Source organism: Salvelinus fontinalis, chromosome 19 (assembly GCF_029448725.1).
Source record: "Salvelinus fontinalis isolate EN_2023a chromosome 19, ASM2944872v1, whole genome shotgun sequence".
Taxonomy (NCBI): Eukaryota; Metazoa; Chordata; class Actinopteri; order Salmoniformes; family Salmonidae; genus Salvelinus; species Salvelinus fontinalis.
In genome coordinates, this window is record NC_074683.1 from 48,290,227 (window position 1) to 48,309,079 (window position 18,853).

An 18,853-nucleotide genomic window follows, 5' to 3' on the forward strand; every position below is an offset into this window, starting at 1 on the left:
GATTTAAAATAATTGGATTGGTGTAAGAATAAACCAGAGATTTTCCACCATAATTCATAGACAAGTCCATTTATTTTCAATCGATGGGGGGGGGAGTTAAAACAAAAGTGCAAAAGGGGGAGAAATTGGACCACAGCCCTATGAGTCTTGCAACCGTCACTCAATCCACTCCGGCCATTTTGTTCGTCCTCAAAAGGACTCTCTACTGATGACGTTCAGATAAAGGACCGCCCAGGAGCCTGTTCAGGACATTGAAACGGTACAATACGTTCAATACATACACACACAGAGAAAAAAACATGATCAAAGTACCGGCTGACACAAGACATAAATAAAACCTCACTGTTTTATTGAACTAGGCAAATATATCACCCTGTTTTACTTCAATACCCGTTTGTACAGCAGTTGACAAAAAAGGGGAAATTATCTCAATGATATGGCTGTTAAGACATATGTAATGCTCACATCAAATGAATTCCCACCTCTTATAAAACAAGGATTACAGTAGATCATTGATAACTGCTTATCCAACTATCGTACGTCTACAATGGCATGTTGTTGCCAGGATGTGCTCTGCATTATCATCATCACAACTACTACTTTAACTACAAGTGATTTGGATGACTATTTTAACCAGGTAGTTATAATCATGCATTCTTGAAAGCTCTTATGTAGTTAAAGTAGTTTAGGATATAGAATCATGTGTTGCAAAAGTGCCTAAAACAACAACCATCCTTCATACTTATGGCCACCGCACGCACACATGTACAGTGCATTCGGGAAGGTATTAAGAGCCCTGGACTTTATCCACATTTTGCATTTTGTTACGTTACAGCCTTATTCTAAAATGGATTAAATAGTTATTCCCCCCTCAATCTACACAGAATACCCCATAATGACAAAGCAAAAACGTTAAAAAATATATAATAATGATAGAAATGTTTGTGTTCTAATTAAACACAGCATTTATCTTCACCTCCCCCATTTTCCCCTTATTTTTTCTCCTCCCCCGTACCTTCATCAGGGCCGTCTCTCCTCCCAGTGTCTGAGCGTTAACGTAGGACCCTGCCTCCAGGAGGATAGCAACTGTGGTCAGGAAGTTCTGAAATGATAAATGAAAGGATAGAGGGTTAAGCTTTGGCCTTAACTTATATGTACTCATCACCATTATTAGGTGTCGGGGTCCTGTCTACATGCCCCCTTGTTTATAGTAAGTAAACATAGCAGAACAGACATTTAACATACAAACAAGGGGAATGTATACGTGTGTACTTGTAATAAGGTGGTTTAAACCATTCTGTCCTGTGTTACCTTCTCTGCAGCGTGCATTAGGGCAGTGGTGCCGTTCTTCTGCCGTCCGTTCTCCTTCACTCCCTTCTTTATCAGCAGCCTCAGGATGTCATCCTGTCCCCCTGCTGCTGCCAACATACTCATGGACATACCACTGGTGTCCTGTGGAAGGCAACAGACACACACACATACACACAGACAGACTCCTTCATTACTAAGGACCACAGCTTTCCAAAGCCACTTGTAGCAAACAAGTTACATATGATATTAAATGGGGAGGGGCTAATTGCTTAAAGAATTAGAGGGGCAGTTCACTTATTTGAAGGTTTAGCTGATTTTATACTTACCTAGGGTGTTGTCTTTTCATCCAAAATGGTTAAGTTCATAAAAGCATAAAGCAATGGTGATGATAGATTCCTAGCATTACGTCATGAAATCTCAAAGCTGTTTCCTTGAACTGTTATTGGTACAATTCTAAATCCCTGTTGGAACACTAATAGTGGACCTCAAGAAGGCTATATGAATATTCTGAGAACTGGAATAACATTTGAACATTTACATCAAGTAACAATTTATTAACGAAGCAAATATAGTATCTAGAGTACACACAATGAGCACCAGGGGGTAACGAAAGGCAGCTTGATTACAAATACATGTTGGTGAAAAAAAACTACTTAAACATCTTTAGACAGTAAATAGTGGGGTGTGGTTGAAACCCCTGATAATTTTTCTCAGTTAACACCTAACACCGTAGCAGATCTGTTGCAGTTATAACACAAACTGATAAATATAAACAAACAAATGTTTTTACATAATTCCTCCTTGAACCTTATAGCAATTAGAATCAACAAAGATTGACTTGCAATAATAACATTATCTAGGAGGCAAGTGGATTAAATATACACTGCTCAAAAAAATAAAGGGAACACTTAAACAACACAATGTAACTCCAAGTCAATCACACTTCTGTGAAATCAAACTGTCCAATTAGGAAGCAACACTGATTGACAATAAATTTCACATGCTGTTGTGCAAATGGAATAGACAAAAGGTGGAAATTATAGGCAATTAGCAAGACACCCCCAAAAAAGGAGTGATTCTGCAGGTGGTGACCACAGACCACTTCTCAGTTCCTATGCTTCCTGGCTGATGTTTTGGTCACTTTTGAATGCTGGCGGTGCTCTCACTCTAGTGGTAGCATGAGACGGAGTCTACAACCCACACAAGTGGCTCAGGTAGTGCAGCTCATCCAGGATGGCACATCAATGCGAGCTGTGGCAAAAAGGTTTGCTGTGTCTGTCAGCGTAGTGTCCAGAGCATGGAGGCGCTACCAGGAGACAGGCCAGTACATCAGGAGACGTGGAGGAGGCCGTAAGAGGGCAACAACCCAGCAGCAGGACCGCTACCTCCGCCTTTGTGCCAGGAGGTACACTGCCAGAGCCCTGCAAAATGACCTCCAGCAGGCCACAACATCACGAAGGAACTGTTTCCAAACACATTTCAGTTACTTGCATGTATGTATGTATTTATAATCCATTAAAATAAAACATTTAATGGAGCTGATCTTTGTGTAGTCATGTGAAGATTCTATATCGAACAAAAATATAAATGCAACATGCAAAAATGTGAATAATTTTACTCAGTTACAATTCATAAGCAAATAAATCTATGGATATCACATGACTGGGCAGGGGCACAGCCATGGGTGGGCATGGGAGGGAATCATTTTTTTCTTTCTCAGAATTAGTTTTTCCCCACAAAAGGGCTTTATTACAGAGAGAAATACTCCTCAGTTTCATGTCTCAGACAATTCCGCAGGTGAAGAAGCTGGATGCGGAGGTCCTGGGCTGGCGTGGTTACACGTGGTCTGCGGTTCTGAGGCCAGTTGGATGTACTGCCAAATTCTCTAAAACAACGTTGGAGGTGGCTTATGGTAGAGAAATTAACATTAAATGCTCTGGTGGACATTCCTGCAGTCAGCATGCCAATTCCACACTCCCTCAAAACATGAGACATCTGTAGCATCGTGTTGTGACAAAACTGCACATTATTGAGTGGCCTTTTAATTTTCCCAGTACAAGGTGCACCTGAGTAATGATCATGCTGTTTACATCTTAGTAATTTAGCAGACACTCTTATCCAGAATGACATAGTTAGCCATCATAAGATGAATGCACGAGGTGGGACAACCACATCACAGGCATAGAAAGTGGGGAGGGGACGACCCTGCTGTCCTAGCTTGGGGTGCCAGGACAGAGAAGAATTTGGATTGGGCAGAGCTGGGAGCCCCAAGAGACCTTTTCTTTTTCCGTTATTTTACCAGGTAAGTTGACTGAGAACACGTTCTCATTTACAGCAACGACCTGGGGAATAGTTACAGGGGAGAGGAGGGGGATGAACGAGCCAATTGTAAACTGGGGTGGCACCTAAGGTGACAGAATGCAGTGCTCGGCTTGGGGTGTAGGGTTTGAGCATAGCCTGACGGTAGAGAGGGGCAGTTTTTCTTGCTGTTCCGTAGGTAAGCACCATGGTCTTGTAGTGGATGAGAGCTTTGACTGGAAGCCAGCGGAATGTGTGGAGGAGTGGGGTGACATGAGAAAACTTGGGAAGGTTGAAAACCAGACGGGCTGCAGCGTTCTGGATAAGTTGCAGGGGCTTGATGGGTTAAGTGGGGAGCCCAGCCAACAGCGAGTTACAGTTGTCCAGACGGGAGAGTACAAGTGCCTGGGTTAGGACCTGCGCCACTTCCTGTGTTAGATAGGGTCGTAATGTACAATGTTGTAGAGCATGAACCTGCAGGAGCGGGTCACTGCTTTGATATTTGCAGACAACGGCAGGGTGTTTGTTGTCCAGGGTCACGCCAAAGTACTTTGGAGTCTGGGAGAGGCACACCTGTCAGGTGGATGGGTTATCTTGGTAAAGGAGGTCCTGTGTGGCTCAGTTGGTAGAGCATGGCACTTGCAATGCCAGGGTTGTGGGTTCGATTCCCACTTGGGACCAGTACGAACAAATATTAAAATGTATACACTCCTTACTGTAAGTTGTAATGTAAAGGAGAAATGCTTACTAACAGGGCTGTGAAGTAATTTGTGCCCAACATGAGAGAAATAAGGTTTTTGTGCTTATGGAAAATTCCTGGCATCTTCTATTTGCGCCCTATAATTTTCGTTCAGTATAATTCTAGAACAGAAACATTTTTCTTTACGTGATTGGTGGATTTCAAGCGGCTCAACCATCAAACTATACTCTCTAACCTGGGCGCAAATGTAGTACTTTAACCCATTCACACCGCACTTCTACCAGGAATAGCCTAACCCACTAAATCCTCAGTTTGCTGAACAGTTGTTTTCACTCAAAACCTAACCTACACATATACATTAGCTACACATACAATGGTACAGGCAAAAATACACAAAAGTTCCTTAAAGTATTTTAGAGTACTAATGTTACTGTCCTCACTACAACAACAAAATCCTTGAAACATTTATTTAAAATACGGTAGAATTCCAGTCATTCCTATGGAGGACTACTCCTAGTGGGGAGTGCCAACAAGGCCAACCAGTGTCTTCAAAGCCTCTTAAAGGACAATACATAGCATCAGCAATCCAGGGTTTACATACATCGTTGGTGTAGCTCATGCCAAAGGATTTTGAATTTGGGCGTCAGAACATATCATGCCAAAATAAATTTTGCAGTTAAAAAGAAGCTGAGAAAATGTACGTAAAAGTCAGCTAAACAAGTGTATATGCATACTACGTCACTATGTAGTCTAGTTGCTATGGATACATTTGTAGAATAAAGTACATAGTGATATTATATCCTTAAAATGATTCTACATTCTTGCTTTATGTTACAAAGTGAGATAAGAATGAGCAAGGATGTCAGATTAAATCAAAAGCTTTTAAAACTAGTTCAAGGTAATCATAAATACAGATAAACAGGTAATCATAAATACAGATAAACAGGAGGATCTTCTGGAAGTCCCAACAGCGTCCCTGGTTTCTGATGCACCCCTGAATTTTGTTGGACCCCTGGTTTCGGTGTCCTTGGACTTGGTTTTTCATGGTCCATGTTTTGTTTGCCTGAAATATGCCTCCGGCACATTGTCATTAATGTATTACGCACATAGTTTTTTACATCTTTCCATGTCCTGCCTTGTAGAGCTGGTTCAGCTGCAAGACATGCATCACATTCCTTTTTACCTGGAATCTTCATCAGTTTAGTGAAGTCTCCTAGCTGCCGCCTGACCGCAGCCTGAGCCTCATTACTCCATATCTTCTGTTTCCTTGGTGTTGCCACAGGACCTGCCTCAAGTCTGTCCTCTTGACCCTGTGCAGGTACTGTCATTGTTCCACCAACCCATTCTTTAGCACGCTTTGCCTCTTTTTGTTTCCTTGCTGCTCCTTTCTTTGTCTGTTTTGTGGGGTCCAATCTTGTAAGGCCATTCTTCCGTTTTATAGATTTTACTGTGTTGTGCACATAGTTTTTGATGTCCCTCCATGTCCTGTCTCTTAGAGCTGGTTCATTGTGCAGGCAAACTTCACAGTCCCGTTTACCTGGAACCTCCATCATTGAGATAAAGTGTCCCATCTGACGGTTCACCGCAGCCTTAGCTGCATCACTCCACATCCTCTGTTTCCACACTGTGGCCACCTTATCTGTCCCCACAGAACCTGTCCCCACAGGAACTGCACCCAAAGGAACTGCAACCGCAGGCACTGCCCCAACAGGAAGTGTCTGTGCATTAAGTGTTGGGGTAATAACTGTACGCGCTGGAAGTGTCTGTGCAGGATATGTTCCGGCAGAATATGACCTTGCAAGTTGTGACCCCGCAAGATGTGTCCCTGCACGATATGTCCCCATAGGATATGTCTCTTCAGGATATGATTTTGCAGGATTTGTCCCCGAAGCATATGATCTTGCAGGAGATGATAGGTCATAAGGACTTGCAGGATATGAACTTGCAAGATGTGTCCCTGCAGCATACGAAGCTGCTGGATAGGTCTCTGCAGGATGTGTCACAGTAGAATATGATCTAGCAGGATTTATCCCAGTAGGATAAACCCTTGCAGAATCTGTCACAGCATGATATGACCTTGCAGAATGTGATCCTGAAGGATATGACTTCTCAGGATATGTCCCAGCATGATATGACCTTGAAGGCTGTGCCCCCAATGTATATGACTTCGCTGAATATGTCGCTGTAGGATAAGATGACCCAGTGGTATATGTGCCAGTAGGATACGCCCTCGCAGAATCGTTTCCCGCTGAATATGTCCCTTCAGAATATGCCCCTATGAAATGAATACATACAGAAGAAAAGGATTCATGAATGTGTCATTATCATATATTGTAAAGAGGAACAGAGAAAATACTTTAGGGTAATGAGTTGCAAGCTTCTCAAAAATGTAGCTTGAGTTAACATGTAAATGGCACAACATTTTAATTGGGATTTTTCGACTGAACATTTAACCCTTGAAACAAAATGAACATGTTGTCCAAATACTCTCCAAAGCAACTGATACTCACCATATGTAGGTGAAACAATCCTTTCCTCAGATGGCCCTGGAATTACCACTGGAACCTGATCCATTGCAAGCAGCAATTTGCTGATTTCTGCTAGATGTCCTGCGTTTTCAGAGAGCCTGTAGTACTCTTTGTGGACCTGGGTGTCATGTCCCAATAACTTTGCCACCTGATCCAATTCACTTTCATTCAAGTTTAGTATTTGGCAATGGATAGCAACCTCTTTCCTCACTGTCGCATGGATCAGACTTTCAGGATTCATGGCATCACACTCATGAGCAAATTTCCTCAGACAGTCAGACCCTCTGACGTAGCTTGCTGCATCTGGGCTCCGTGCGAAGACATAAGGGTTGTCCTTTGACACACCAACTTTGTCTCTGTTTGCAATTAGGATCTCAAGAGATGAGATCATCCTCGCCGTTAGTAGGACCGGCATTGTTCTACCATTTTTGCCTTCAATTTCCACCCTGGTTAGTTTGTCGTCACCAAGCTCCTGCTCCAGCCTTGAGAGGCTATTGAAAATGTCTGCACTGGCTGGAGATTTCTTTCTGTTTGTGTATGTTTCCAACAGCATTTTCGCAACCTCTCCTGTCCTTTTTCTGTTGAAGAGAGCTATTTCGGCAAGAAGAGTTTCATTGAGCTTTTTCCAGACAGCGTTGGTGGGGCTCTCGAGCAATTCTCTCTTTGCTGTGTCCTCTGCAACCTTGAGAAACTTCTGAAGTTTAATCAAATCCTCAGTTAGTGAAGTCACATCAACTTCATCACACTGAGGGACAGCGCTGAGGGACAGACCGGAAAAACAGTTATTCCAATCGTTTTCAAGAAGCTCAATGAACCTTCTGGCTTGTTCCTCTGCCTCACGGTCCTCTGTCATACGACTCTCTCCAAAAGCTATTTCAGTAGCTCTTTTCAAGGAATAGCCAATCTTTAAAGGAAGAGATTGGGTCTTGTACCTGTCGGAGGCAGGATCAAAACCACTCATTTTCCTGGCAGCATGAACAGCCAATTTGAATTTGGATGGTACACATACTTCATGCAGATATTGAACACCACAATCCATCTCATTTACAGTAAGTACAAATCTAGCCAATTCCCTCATTTTTGATCCAATGTATGTAAACTGTGACTTGGCATGGCCATGCTTTGCAGATAGTGCATTGCCATATTTACATATCAGGGGATCATTTTTGATGTGGCATAAGATGTCATCTTGATTCATATTGTGTATTATTTCTTCACATCCTCCAGTAGAATAGACAGGCAATGGAAGAAGTCGAGAGGACGCAGCCTGGACCCGCACTCTTTTTCCTCCCCTCTTTTCCTCTTGTCCTTTTCTGGCTTTACATGAGACCTCATGCTTCCATAAATCTATTTTGTTGAAAAAAGCTAAGCAGTGTTGGCAGGGCAGGCAGTCACGCACAGAAACACCATCGTAAGAGGGTCTATCCTTAGTCACAATTTCACCATCTCCACTTTGAAGAACTTGATAGTTGCCTTTGTTACGGATTTGATCAAGCAAAAGAGACCTGATTTTGGAGAGTTTGGGGAAGCTCATAGCATGAGCGACAGCTGCTTCTTCTGCGTGCATCCTTTCTAAATGTCTTGAAATTTTGTGGTGTGGTTCATTGCAATACAGGCAGAAGTGCTTTTTGTTCCATTTTCTTTTACCATCATCTGTCATACTACATGTGCTGACTGTCATTTTTGTGCTAGAACGTAAGCTTGACCTTGTACCTTTCCGTGGTGCGAATTTCTTGCGTTGAGGTTTTTTAACTCGGGAGATTTTTTGGGGCAACAGCTCAGATTCATTATTATCGCAGGGGTGTTCTGCATTAGATAGAAGAGGCTCTGAGCCACTTGGGACTTTTGAATCCAGTTTTTGTCCTACCTCATCATCTGAACTGTTCTCGTCATTACTTGAACTGCTCTCTTCAGCACTCTTCTTTATGTCACATAAAGCTCTCTCCATGTCACATAAAGTCTTCACCACATCACATGAAGTCTTCTCTTCATTGTGTAGAGCATTTTCTTTCTCATGTGAAGGATTCTCTTCCTGGTGTTCCCCGTCCATCATTTAGGCTGCTACCACCTGCACCCACACAAACACAGCACAGGTTATTAGGATAAACCTACCATAAGCCTATGGGTAAGCATAGTCCATGGTAAACATGTTGAGTGCAAGTATTCCAGGTACAAGCTGTGTATATGTGAAAAAATAAGAATATAGCCAACCACTTTTTAGGCTCGCAGGTGGATTTCTTAAGAATCATTAATGAGCTCTGCTCAGGTAAAGTCCAGTTAACTTCACTAGGGTAGGGGGCAGCATTCGGAATTTTGGATGAAAAGCGTGCCCAAATTATCCTGCCTGCTACTCAGCCATAAAAGCTAGAATATGCATATAATTCGTATATTTTGATAGAAAACACTCTGACGTTTCTAAAACTGTTTGAATGATGTCTGTGAGTATAACAGAACTCATATGGCAGGCAAAAACCAGTGAAAAAAATCCAACCAGGAAGTGGGAAATCTGAAGTTTGTAGTTTTTCAACTCATTGCCTATCGAATATACAGTGTCTATGGGGTCATATCTTCCACTAGATGTCAAGAGTCTTTAGAACCTTGTTTGAGGCTTCTACTGTGAAGTGGGTGTGAATGAGAGGGGATTGAGTAAGGTCTCTCCCAGAATGCCATGAGCTGACCACACGCGTTCATGTGAGAGGTAGCTTGCGTTCCATTGCAATTCTAAAGACAAAGGAATTCTCCGGTTGGAACATTATTGAACATGACTGTGGTCAGGGGACAATGACAGGGTTGTATGTGGAGCATAAAAAGCCCTGCAATACCAGACTGTCCAGGGCAGCCACTGTCTTGCAAGAATAATAATCTCTGCATATTTTCTCTCTCATCCTGTCCCTCTTTCTAGTCCCACCTACCCCTTTTGGTCTCCCTCTACACCTTCTGTCCAGGTTCTCCTCTCATTCAAACCTCTACCTCGCCCATACAAACACTGTCACAAACCTATCCTCTGTCTCTCTCCTCCCCCTTTGTCCACTTCTACCATCTCTGTTGCCAAGTGATCCAACACCTTGGTTGCCATAGTGATCAGGAGACTACCATGGGGGTTGGTTGTTATCTGAAGGTAGACATCAGGTTAACATTCAGTACTAGGCAGTAGGCACCAAATGGGAGCCGAGATGCAGCACTACCTGGCCATGCTCATTCTCCAGTTTGGGAGTGTGATGGACACCCCCAAAGACCAAAGCTGAACACAACTGAATGGTCATTTTGTTATGACAACATAGTAAACACGGCAACTGTCTCAGCATCATGGGATCCATTTTGTCTCAAACCATGGACAATAAAGGGTTAATATTCTCCAAGTGCAACGTGAAATATCATACAATTCTGAAGCCTAGGCAAAAATCAAGTAGTTTAATTAATGTGTCATGCTTACAAAAACCCATGTAATGCGACTCACAGCAATAAAAAAAAAGAGCTGTAATACATTTGTTTCCATTCCAAGGTTTGTTTGTTTCTTTGCTTGCTTGATGACATGAGAAAAAAAATGGGTGGTGGTCAAGTTCACTAATCAGTTTCTTACGGTTTTGAAACACCGGAATATGCTAAATTACAGAATATTCTATTCAAATAAAATGCTATTTGTCACATACACATGTTTAGCAGATGTTATTGCACGTTTCTGTTGCTAGCCTGCAAATGCAACTCATAATTTCTTGCCATCAAGCCCCATGTTCAGGGATACTAACAGCTGATGATCCTAATGATGTGGCTCAAAACACAAAAGAAAAAAAAGAAGCCTACCACATTTTTCCCAAAGCGCTCTTTTTCCCCTATGAGGCCGTGCCCTTGACTACACAAACTGGGCATAACTTCCATTCCACAATTCCACAGCTTATTATTCGTATTGGATAGAAAACACTCTGAAGTTTCTAAAACTGTTTGAATTATGTCTGTGAGTATAACAGAACTCATATGGCAGGCAAAAACCTGAGAAGTTCTACTTCCTGTTTGAATTGTTTCTGAGGTGGCAGATTTTCAACCAAGCTCTCATTGAAATTACAGCGAGATATTGATGAGTTTTCACTAGATGTCAACAGTCAATAGAACTTTGTCTGATGACTCTAATGTGAAGGGGGGCCGAAGGAGACAGGAGTCAGGTCATTAGTCAGGTCTGCCACGAGCGGACCATGCTTTCACATGCGAGTTCACATGAGGAGGACCTCCGTTCCACTGCTCTTCTGGAGTCAATCTAATTCTCCGGTTGGAACGTAATTCAAGATGTATGTTAATGAGTATAGGGGGCGACATTTTCATTTTTGGCTAAAAAACGTACCCATTTGAAACTGCCTATTTCTCAGCCCCCGAAACTAGAATATGCATATAAGTGTTAGATTAGGATAGAAAACACTCTGAAGTTTCCAAAACTGTAAAATTTTTGTCTGTGAGTTAACAGAACTGCTATTGCAGGCTAAAACCTGAGGAAAATCCAACCAGGAAGTGGCCCTGTGTTTGAGACCTCTCTGTTCCCATGCATACCTATTGCCCATTGAAAGGGATATCAACCAGACTTCTTTTTCTATGTCTTCCCTAAGGTGTCAACAGCCTTTAGACATAGTTTCAGGCTTTTATTTTGAAGGATGAGCGTGAACGACCACATTGCGTAAGTGGATAGGTGGGGGCTCTGAGCGATTTTTGCGCAAAAGTGAAAAGTCAGCCATTGTTTCTCTCGGTCCTAGTGAAAAGCCAACTGTCCCGGTTGATATACAATGCTCAAAAATAAATAAAGGGAACACTTAAACAACACATTGTAACTCCAAGTCAATCACACTTCTGTGAAATCAAACTGTCCACTTAGGAAGCAACACTGATTGACAATAAATTTCACATGCTGTTGTGCAAATGGAATAGACAAAAGGTGGAAATTATAGGCAATTAGCCTATAAAGGAGTGATTCTGCAGGTGGTGACCACAGACCACTTCTCAGTTCCTATGCTTCCTGGCTGATGTTTTGGTCACTTTTGAATGCTGGCGGTGCTCTCACTCTAGTGGTAGCATGAGAAGGAGTCTACAACCCACACAAGTGGCTCAGGTAGTGCAGTTCATCCAGAATGGCACATCAATGCGAGCTGTGGCAAAAAGGTTTGCTGTGTCTGTCAGCGTAGTGTCCAGAGCATGGAGGCGCTACCAGGAGACAGGCCAGTACATCAGGAGATGTGGAGGAGGCCTTAGGAGGGCAACAACCCAGCAGCAGGACCGCTACCTCCGCCTTTGTGCAAGGAGGTGCACTGCCAGCGCCCTGCAAAATGACCTCCAGCGGGCCACAAATGTGCATTCACAGGAGTGAGCTCCGTTCCATCGGTCAATTGAAGTCAATCTAATTCTCCGGTTGGAACGTTATTCAAGATGTATGTTAATAACATTCTAAAGATTGATTCAGTACATTGTTTGACATGTTTCTACTGACTGTTACGGAACTTTTTGATATTTCGTCACGTTATAGTGGACGCGCTTTGTGACTTTGGAATTGTTTACCAAACGCGCTAACCAAAGTAGCTAATTGGACATAAATAACGGACATTATCGAACAAATTAAGCATTTGTTGTGGACCTGGGATTCCTAGAACTGCATTCTGATGAAGTTCATCAAAGGTAAGGAAACATTTATCATGTATTTTCTGGTTTCTGTTGAGTCCAACATGGCGGCTAATTTGGCTATTGTTCTGAGCTCTGTCTCAGATTATTGCATGGTTTATTTTTCCGTAAAGTTTTTTTGAAATCTGACACAGCGGTTGCATTAACTTCTTGTGAATCGGGGGGCGCTGTTTTCACTTTGGAAAAAATATTGCCCAAATTAAACAGCCTCATACTCTGTTCTAGATCATACAATATGCATATTATTATTACTATTGGATAGAAAGCACTCTGAAGTTTCTAAAACTGTTTGAATTATATCTGTGAGTAAAACAGAACTCATTTGGCAGCAAACTTCAATATAGGAAGTGAAAATTCTGAAAATGAGGCTCTGTCAGGGCCTGCCTATTCAACTGGCTTTTATTTATGGATCTGTATGCACTTCATACGCCTTCCACTAAATGTCAACAGGCAGTAGAAGGTTGAATGGGGTGTTAGCTTGCTGTGAGGCCGAATAAGAGCTTTTGGAGTGACAGGTCCGCCCTATCGTCAGTATTCAGCTGCGCGCCGGGGAACCTCATATTGTCTTCTGAAAAGCGTTCGGTATACACTACGAATTGCTCCGGCTCTGATTTTATTGGATTCATATGAGAAGAACATCATAAAGTAGGATTTTCAACCGAGTTTGACCGGTTTATTCGACGTTTATTGGGAATTTTTCGTTCCAGGCGCCAAGAGTTGATGGGCATGTTCGCGCCACAATGCTAGCCAAAGTTGCTAATTCGACAGAAGAAATGGACATTCTAAAACCAAACAACGATTTATTTTGGAAATAGGACTCCTTTGCACAACATTCTGATGGAAGATCAGCAAAAGTAAGAGAATATTTATGATGTTATTTCGTATTTTTGTGTAATATGTTGGCTCCAACACGGCGGAGAATAGGTGAGCGCTGTCTCACAATAATGCATGCTGTATGTTGTAGTAAAGTTATTTTTAAAAATCTAACACAGCGGTTGCATTAAGAACCAGTGTATCTTTCATTTGCCATACAAGTATTTTTATGTAAAGTTTATGATGAGTTCTTTGGTTAGATTAGGTGACTGTCCAAAATATCTCCGGACATTTTGGTGAATTGTTGCTACGTATTCACAATGTATAACCATGATTTGCAGCTCTAAATATGCACATTTTCGAACAAAACATAAATGTATTGTATAACATGATGTTATAAGACTAGTATTTAGATCTCTATTGCTGGTTTTTGCGAAAGCTATGTTGGCGGTGAATAAATGGCTTTGTGTGTTTGGCTATTGTGGTAAGCTAATATAATTCTATATTGTGTTTTCGCTGTAAAACACTTTAAAAAAATCAGAAATGATGGCTGGATTCACAAGATGTTTATCTTTCATTTGCTGTATTGGACTTGTGATTTCATGAAATTATATGATATCCCTGTCCCGTTAGGCTAGGCTATGCTAGTCAGCTTTTTTGATGAGGATGCTCCCGGATCCGGGATGGGTAGCACAAAGGTTTTAAGGAGAGGTATATCTATAATTCCATGTGTATAACTTGTTTATCATCTACATTTATGATGAGTATTTCTGTTGAAACAATGTGGCTATGCAAAATCACTTGATGTTTTTGCAACTAGTGAATCTAACGCGCCAATGTAAACTCAGATTTTTGATATAAATATGAACTTTATCAAACAAAACATGCATGTATTGTGTAACATGAAGTCCTATGAGTGTCTGATGAAGATAAAAGGTTAGTGATACATTTTATCTCTATTTCTGCTTTTTGTGAAAGCCATCTTTCGCTGGAAAAATGGCTGTGCTTATTGTGGTTTTGTGGTGACCTAACAATCGTTTGTAGTGCTTTCACTGACAAGCCTATTTGAAATCGGACACTTTGGTGGGATTAACAACAAGATTACCTTTAAAATGATACAAGACACATGAATGTCTGAGGAATTTTAATTATGAGCGTTCAGTTTTTTTTATTTGGCGCCCTGCACTGTCACTGGCTGTTGTCATATCATCCCAGTGACGGGATTGCAGCCATAAGAAGTTTAAGAGAATTAAGAGAAAAGATTACGTCAATAAGAGAGGGAGAGTGTGTTGTAAAGGAAAAATATGAAAGGATGTTAAAATGAGCCTTTTTGTCATCAGATGGCCAACAGATGAGGGAATTTTGCTGACCAGAGGTGACACCAAGACCCTCGTCACCTCACAGGACAAAATGCTTGATAGGCTAGTCGAGAGTATGACTGACAGGTTCGGGGACGCCAGTGTAGGGGTCCTGTGTGCCACCAAGCTGGTCAGCTTCACCAATTGGCCAGAGTCAGGAGACGCAGCAGCAGGTTACTTTATGTTTTGTATTACAGGGCAGTCAGTTTAGGTTCATTATCATATTTTTATAGTTGGAGAATTAAAACGGCATGATGCTTGTTGTATTGTATTGTATACAATTATTCCAGATTTTGGAAACACTGAACTGGAAACCCTGGTGGACCACTTCAAGCCTGTCCTGGAGACCTCTGGCATCCATGTTGAAAGGATCCCTGACCAGTGGACTGTCCTGAAGGTGCTGATGTACCAAGAGCCCCAGTCCCTGCAGAAGATGTCCTGGTTCCATGTCAACAGGAGACATGGTTCCATGTCAACAGGAGCCATCAGCATTCCTGCCCTGACTTGCTGGCATTAGTTGACCTACTCCTGTCTTTTCCTGCCTCCACAGCTGAATGTGAAAGAGGTTTTAATACCATGAAACAGATGAAAACCAATTGGCGGTCCAATCTAAAATCTGATACACTGTCTGATCTCCTTATGGTCCAGCTGTCCTCTCCAGAGATCAGGGAGTATGAGCCAATAAAAGCTGTGATGCTGTGGTACCAGGACTCTGTCAGGAGCAGGAGGCCAAACTTCATGGATCTTGCAAAGAGGGTGATTGCAGTAGAGAGTGAGGAGTCTGATGAGGTTTAAGTTGATTAAAATGATTAAGAATCTGATAGGTTTACAAAACCCTCAAATTTACTTTTGTTTGATCCTTAAATACATTTAATAACAAATACTTCAGTAGAATTTTGAGTTCAAGACTTCTTCAGTTGTATTCAGGATGGGAAATGAAATCTAGCCCCAGCCATAATTAATCGGCATCTGATGAATCTCTATTTTACATTTATTTTATCAGGGTATTTCTACTCAAAGTAAAGGATTTGTAGATCTGCTTCCCCTGTGTGTCAGGAGAGCACCAGTTCTATGTCCACTGCACTTCTCAATTGTATCTTACCATTGTTTCCGTTTTGACTTCTATGTACTCTTATTCATTATATCTGATATGTTTTGTTTAATTCATTGTGTGCCCACTGTTTGGCATTTTTGCAAGCTGTACAGCACTTTGGTAAACTACAGTTGTTTTTAAAATGTGCTCGACAAATAAACTTGATTTGATTAATCGTTGCTCAATATACACTGTATTACAATTATTTGATTTCAAATTTTGCTCTAGCCTCTTTAAGTTTGTATTCAACATAATACCTTATTGTCTGAAATGAATGTATGTGTGACACAAAAAGGCAATTTATTATTTTGGCTGGTAAAAAATGCCTGGCTGGTGGATTTTTTCATCTACCAGTCCCCTTGGCAGGTGAGCCAAAAAGGAAATTTCAGACACTGCACACAAGTATGTGGACACCCCTTCAAAATGAGTGGATTTGGCCATTTCAGCCACACCCATTGCTGACAGGTATATAAAATCGAGCACACAACCATGCAAACTCCGTCATAGGACGCCACCTTTCCAACAAGTCAATTGGTCAAATTTCTGCCCTGCTAAAGCTGCCCCGATCAACTGTAAGTGCTGTTTTTGTGAAGTGGAAAAAGCTAGGAGCAACAACAGCTTAGCTGTTGAAGTGGTAGGCCACACAAGCTGAGAACGGGGCCGGCGAGTGCTGAAGCGCGTAAAAATTGTCTGTCCTCAGTTGCAACACTCATTACAGAGTTCCAAACGGCCTCTGGAAGCAACGTCAGCACAAGAACTGTTGGTCGGGAGCTTCATGAAATGGGTTTCCATGGCCGAGCAGTCGCACACAAGCTTAAGATCACCATGTGCAATGCCAAGCGTCGGCTGGAGTCATAAAGCTCACCACCATTGGACTCTGGGGCAGAGGAAAAGCGTTCTATGGAGTGATGACGCACGCTTCACCATCTGGCAGTCCTACGGACGAATCTGGGTTTGGCGGATGCCAGGAGAAAGTTAACAGCCTGAATGCATAGTGCCAACTGTCAAGTTTGGTGGAGGAGGAATAATGGCCCGTGGCTGTTTTTCCTGGTTCGGGCTAGGACCCTTAGTTCCAGTGAAGGGAAATCTTAACGCCACAGCATACAATGACATTCGAGACCATTCTGTGCTTCCAACTTTGTGGAAACAGTTTGGGGAAGGTCCTTTCCTGTTTCACCATTACAATGACCCCACACACAAAGGGAGGTCCATACAGAAATGGTTGTTGAGATCGGTGTAGAAGAATGTGACTGGCCTGGACATAGCCCTGACCTCAACCCCATCGTATACCTTTGGAATTAATTGGAACGGCGACTGCGAGCCAGGCTTAGTCGTCCAACCTCACCAATGCTCGTGGCTAAATGGAAGAAAGCCCCTGCAGCAATGTTCCAACATCTATAAAGCCTTCCCAGAAGAGTGGAGGCTATCATAGCAGCAGGGGGAGAGACCAACTACATATTAATGCCCATGATTTTGGAATGAGAAATTTGACAAGCAGTTGCCCACATAGTTTTGGTCATGTAGTGCATCATACGAAATGTTAACACAAATTAATACCATACATAACATATCATACTAAATGGAGTATCTCAGATTTACGTATAGAATACATTATTTCATTTAAGTAGGCAAGACAGTTAAGAACTAATTCTTATTTACAATGACCGCCTACCCTGGCCAAACCCAGACGACGCTGGGACAATTGTGCGCCTAATCACGGCTGTCCCAATGACAGCCTACCTCCTTACAAACTGTAGCTATACCCACCCCTGCTGGCAGGAATGGATTAGAGGCGAACTGGAGGGAGGAGAGACAACCAGATGTGCCATTGTTATTACAAAAAAATTATAAATTATTCCGACTATTAGTAACACATGTGATGGTGAGTCATGTAACTGACACAAAACCAAGAACACTACATAGAAGGAAAAACACTTCAGTGCTCCGAAAACAATACAGTGGACATTGTTTTCACAACAGTCAAAACAAATGTCTTGTATTTGAGATACCTGTGTAACGTCAACGTTTAATTGGAAAGTTACCCCAGAAACTACTCCGTGCAACCAAAGAAAATACACGTGACGTAGTCAACTCGCCGAAGGGAGGCGCTATACTGTTACATGTCTAACTGCCCTGTTTGTGTCAAAATACTTGACAGACCTAAAAACAATCATTCTCAGTATGTCGTTTTTACAACACTATTCCAAATATCAGAGGATAATATAACATGTTCAACAACGGCTAAAATGTGCCCTCTTCCGTCAGCAAGCAGGACCGCCTCACGTCCGCCATTAGAGACAGCGCGAAACAATAAGAGAGGGCAGAGGCAAGAGGATGACAAATAAATACAATCTCAGGCGGGTTAAACATTTACTCGTGGTCGCCTTTTTACTTTAAAACATATCAGGAGACACGGGAAGCCCGTGGATATCTGTCTTACACCATAGCTAGTTGTTGAAACTTTGACTAATTAACCGTAAAATTGTATAAAAGGTCTTGGAAATTCTTACCTGAGTAGAGGTTGAAACGATATAGCGCCACTTTGTGCCTTGACATACATCGAGGAACGCATGCGCGCCAATGAGCCGTTCTTCTTCGGTGGGATTAATCGACGTTTGGCCTCCAGCGTTAACGGTGCATTACCGCCACCTACTGTGCTGGAGGATGGATTAGCGACAGGGAGGAACTACCAGCCCAATTTTAATATAAACCACATGGAACATTTCATAAATCAGATTTGAAATATAACTAAAACTTCCTAAAGTGCCCAAAAGTTTAATTTTCACATGGCATGTTTTTCTGACTTCTAGGAAGATTTGAACCCAAATCTCCCCACATTTTCACCATCATTGTAAAGTTATTTAGTTGCTTTGACAAAGTTATTTCTGGGCCCAGTTTTTCAAAAGTTATCTGATCGGATTTCAACAATCAGATAGGATTAAATGTTAGAATTGGGTTTTTCAAAACTAAAAAACCCTGGCAGGGTTCAGATTTGGTCATCTAATCTGACATTTAGTCAGGATTAAATGTAGTTTTTGCGTTTTTCAAAGAGGATTAGTATAGTTTTGATGCCTAAAATCAGGATTATCTTGATCCCACT

The 18,853-nt window shown here is 41.9% G+C and overlaps 1 protein-coding gene across 2 annotated transcripts; it reads right to left on the bottom strand.

Annotated features, from left to right (window-relative positions):
* Positions 1–53: 53 nt before the first annotated feature.
* Positions 54–18,352, bottom strand: LOC129816888 (M-phase phosphoprotein 8-like). Of its 2 annotated transcripts, XM_055871854.1 has the most exons (5): positions 18,264–18,352; positions 8,705–8,905; positions 1,312–1,452; positions 1,016–1,102; positions 54–239 (listed from the first exon to the last, which is right to left on the bottom strand). In XM_055871854.1, exons 2-5 carry the CDS (start codon positions 8,888–8,890, stop codon positions 216–218), a joined length of 438 nt encoding a protein of 145 aa, XP_055727829.1. In that variant the 5' UTR covers positions 8,891–8,905; positions 18,264–18,352; the 3' UTR covers positions 54–215. The 2 variants fall into 2 exon arrangements, with proteins under 2 accessions (XP_055727829.1, XP_055727828.1); XM_055871853.1 differs by lacking the exons at positions 54–239; positions 1,016–1,102; positions 1,312–1,452 and adding an exon at positions 1,845–6,584 and having other exon boundaries at positions 6,820–8,905.
* Positions 18,353–18,853: the final 501 nt, after the last annotated feature.

What these genes read in the sequence shown, in the direction of transcription:
- LOC129816888 (XM_055871853.1), bottom strand. Translation starts at nt 8,890, where the DNA reads ATGATGGACGGGGAACACCAGGAAGAGAATCCTTCACATGAGAAAGAA. An exon ending in GATTGTTTCACCTACATATG is followed by an intron (nt 6,585 to 6,819) that starts GTGAGTATCAGT and finishes TTCATTTCATAG; the next exon opens with GGGCATATTCTGAAGGGACA.